The sequence below is a fragment of the Sinocyclocheilus rhinocerous genome, unplaced genomic scaffold (assembly GCF_001515625.1).
Source record: "Sinocyclocheilus rhinocerous isolate Xijiao unplaced genomic scaffold, SAMN03320098_v1.1 scaffold21, whole genome shotgun sequence".
Taxonomy (NCBI): Eukaryota; Metazoa; Chordata; class Actinopteri; order Cypriniformes; family Cyprinidae; genus Sinocyclocheilus; species Sinocyclocheilus rhinocerous.
The window spans coordinates 1,408,966-1,412,428 of record NW_015641422.1 but is presented as its reverse complement, the minus strand read 5'-3'; the positions used below and the strand labels follow the sequence as shown (position 1 = coordinate 1,412,428).

Genomic DNA, 3,463 nt, shown 5'->3' with positions numbered 1-3,463 from the left:
AAAAAAACATCCGTTTTTTTTTTTTTTTTAGCAGAGTATCTGAGGTACAATCTGTAAAGGCACAGCCCTATTCTGGAAAAGGGGGCGGGGAACAGCAGCGCTTTTGCATTTAAAGAGACATGCAAAAAAACAGCGTGCTTCTGCTTTCACTCAAATTAGGCATTTTCAAATGATATAATAAATGATCTGTGGGTTATTTTGAGCTGAAACGTCATTGACACATTCTGGGGACATCTGAGACTAATATTACATCTTGTAAAAAGGGGCATAATAGGTCTCCTTTAAAGACAAGCCTCCAAGTTGCCAACCACATGTCATGTTCACTCTGCATCACTGTCTGAACTTTACAATATGAAACCAGAGTACAAGATCCGATTACTTTCAGTTTGGTTAGGGAGGCTATCACGAGTGTAGGCATGTTAATTTTAATAATGTTACCAAGATATCTTGAATTATCAAAAGAGCTTTACTGTGGGCGTCACTCCAGTGAGGACTTCTGTTACCTATAGTTTAATGCCCTTGCTGCAGTTAATGACTGCGCTAACGCAAAAGACATAAACCAGGGAAAACTCAACATTCATAAGCAGAAACAGTACAGAAAGAAATTGATGTCAGAGAGTGGAGGTTAATGCTTAATTACCTTCCAAGATGTAATTCCAGGCATATATTTGAGTCCTGGGAGATCTGCAGAGGCATCTGCTAACTCTAAAGCACCTGAGAAATAAACGAGTGAAGAAACCACCACAGGAGAGTGAGATCAGAAAAAGCAGAAGATGAAGGAGAAATGATAAGAATAATACATTCAGCTTAATGCTTGAAAATACACTGTTTGATTGAAAAATCGTATTTCCCACAGGTTTTGATCTTTATTTTAATAGAAAGACACAACACACCAAAGAGTTGAAACTTATATAAGGGTAAATCTCAAGAACAGGGTTATCATCTTCAACTAAAATAATTAAAAAAAAAATACTTCAAGCAAAATGAATATTAACTAAATGATTAGTTTAACTTGAAGTACTACATTAACTAAAACTAAATAAAATAAATTCATAAAAACTCCATAGCCATTTTTATTCATAATGACAACACCACAACAAAATTACTAAAACTTCAATAGTAAAGTTAAAACAGAAATATAAATTAAACTCAATTTATAACAGCATGTTAATTATACTAAAATAACACTGCTCAGGAAACTACTCACACATACATATTTATTCATTTTTATATTTGCAGATTTAAAATTATTTTATTGCAGAAAGTCAAAAAAAAAAGCCACATAATGAGGAAAAAAAAAGAAGGAAACACTTAAAAGCTATATTATGGTAATAAGAACTGGGGTGAAAATGTGCTTAACTATCATGAAAATATTGTGATAAATTCAAATTAAAAAATTTAATAAAAAAGGTCCTAAAATAAAGCTTGATTTTCTTTATGCAAAATATATTTCTCTCTTTGAATGAAACGGGGCAGAAACCTTTTTATGAGCCAGAAGCCAGAGGACAGCAGACATACCTTCACTCTTCTCCAGCAGAGCAGCGATGACGGCTTCATCCTCGATGGGGTTCAGAGAGCAGGTGGAGTACACCATCCTGCCCCCTACTGCCAGCTGCTCCACTCCACGCACTGCGATCCTGGTCTGCAGCCTGACAGACAATCAGAGGAATTGAAAAGACACACACACTTAAGAGCATAACAAACTGCTCGGTTCTGCAACCACTGCAACCTGAGAACAGACACACACACAGGCCCATGCTGACAGTGCAACCTAAAGAATACAACTCCTCATTAGATGCAACATCTCATTTCATTAACGAGGTACAGAAAACACTCCTCCAGCAAACACATCACTGCTAAGTCACTGCCGCTGCCAAAGTGCTTAAGCTCCAGACACGATGATCATCATGTATCAAGACTTTTGGGTTAATCGGGAGAGCATAAAGACACTGGGACACGTTCAGAATGGAGTACTGCTAACTTAACAGCATACTCTGTAGTACAAAACGATGATACATTGTTGACTTCAATACAATTGTGTACACAAGTAGTATCTAAAAATTTCTTAATTTAACTCATCTAATAAAAGAAATAATCTGCATGTGTGTGTAAAATTTATATTTGTATTCAGCAAGAATGCATTAAAATTGACAGTAAAGACATTGAAACGTTTCTTGAGCATCAAATCAGCGTATTTGATTTCTGAAGGATCACGTGACACTGAAGACTGGAGTAATAATGCTGAAAATTCAGCTTTGACTTTACAGGAATAAATTACATTTTAATATATTTTCAAAGACATACTTACATACTTTATACTTTTTATAAGATATACTTCTACCTCTATTGCATATCTCACTATGGATATAGAAGATCAAGTGGAGCGCATTCCAATATACCACATACCGGTAGAATGGATTTAGGCAAATCCAGGTATTCCACGCGTTCAGAACGCTTGCATACTATTCCAGGGTTTCTGCAGGATTTTTAAGCTCAAATTTAAGACTTTAAGACCTTTTTTTAAGACATGCACAAATAAAATTAATACCATATGAGCGGGGTAGGGCAATGTCTATAGTACCATATTAAACTGTAAAATTACTGTAAATAGCATAATTTACAGTTCATATACAAGTTTTCACAAAAACAAAAAGTTTGATAAAATTATAAATATAAAATTTAAAAATGATAAATTAAATAAATTGGGGGTGTGCGATATTGACTAAAAAATATATCTCGATAATTTTCTGGGATTTTATCAATACAGATAATTATCAACATAACCAGCGTTGTTTACGTTCAGCATGCGCGCACTGTCTACTGAACGTAAACAACGCTGATTACGTTGATTATGTTCTGGGGTACTCTCCAAAATGGCGGAAGACGGTAACTCGGGGAGAAGAATTGCTGAATAAATTGTGTTGTTTTCTTTGCACACAAAAAGTATTCTCGTAGCTTCGTAAAATTACAGTTGAAACCCTGATGTCACATGAACTATTTTACTGACGTCCTTGCTACGTTTCTGTGCGTTGATCTTGGTAGAGCTCTCAGATTCCATCAAAAATATCTTAATTTGTGTTCCGAAGATGAACAAAGTTCTTACGGGTTTGGAACAACATGATGGTGAGTAATTAATGACAGAATTTTCATTTTTAGGTGAACTAACCCTTTAATTTACTAGACTTCATCACCTAATGTATGCGTGCACTCTGTAGGTGTGTTTTGTTTGCTTTTCGCGTTATACTCGACAATATCAAATCGTACATCGTTAAAACAATTATTACGATATTATCGCAGACCATACATATCGCACACCCCTATTCTGTTTAGATTTTTATAATGCATTGTCTTCTTATCGATCCACCAGTTCACATTTAAAGCTCTGCGTGTTTGCAGGGTAAAACATAGGTGGATTTTTACATTTGTCTGAACTCTGAACAAAACATCAGTTTTATTGAAAATG

General features: G+C 35.0%; 1 protein-coding gene across 1 annotated transcript in view; it reads right to left on the bottom strand.

Moving 5' to 3' along the window:
* The window catches only part of LOC107754797 (NOP2/Sun RNA methyltransferase 2), a 28,562-nt gene that overhangs the window by 19,811 nt on the left and 5,288 nt on the right, over positions 1–3,463 (bottom strand). Inside the window, exons 9-10 of the mRNA XM_016571383.1 lie at positions 1,519–1,649; positions 641–714 (exon numbers count right to left, since the gene is read on the bottom strand). Coding sequence (XP_016426869.1) covers positions 641–714; positions 1,519–1,649 — 205 coding nt within the window. The remainder of the gene's footprint in view (positions 1–640; positions 715–1,518; positions 1,650–3,463) is intronic.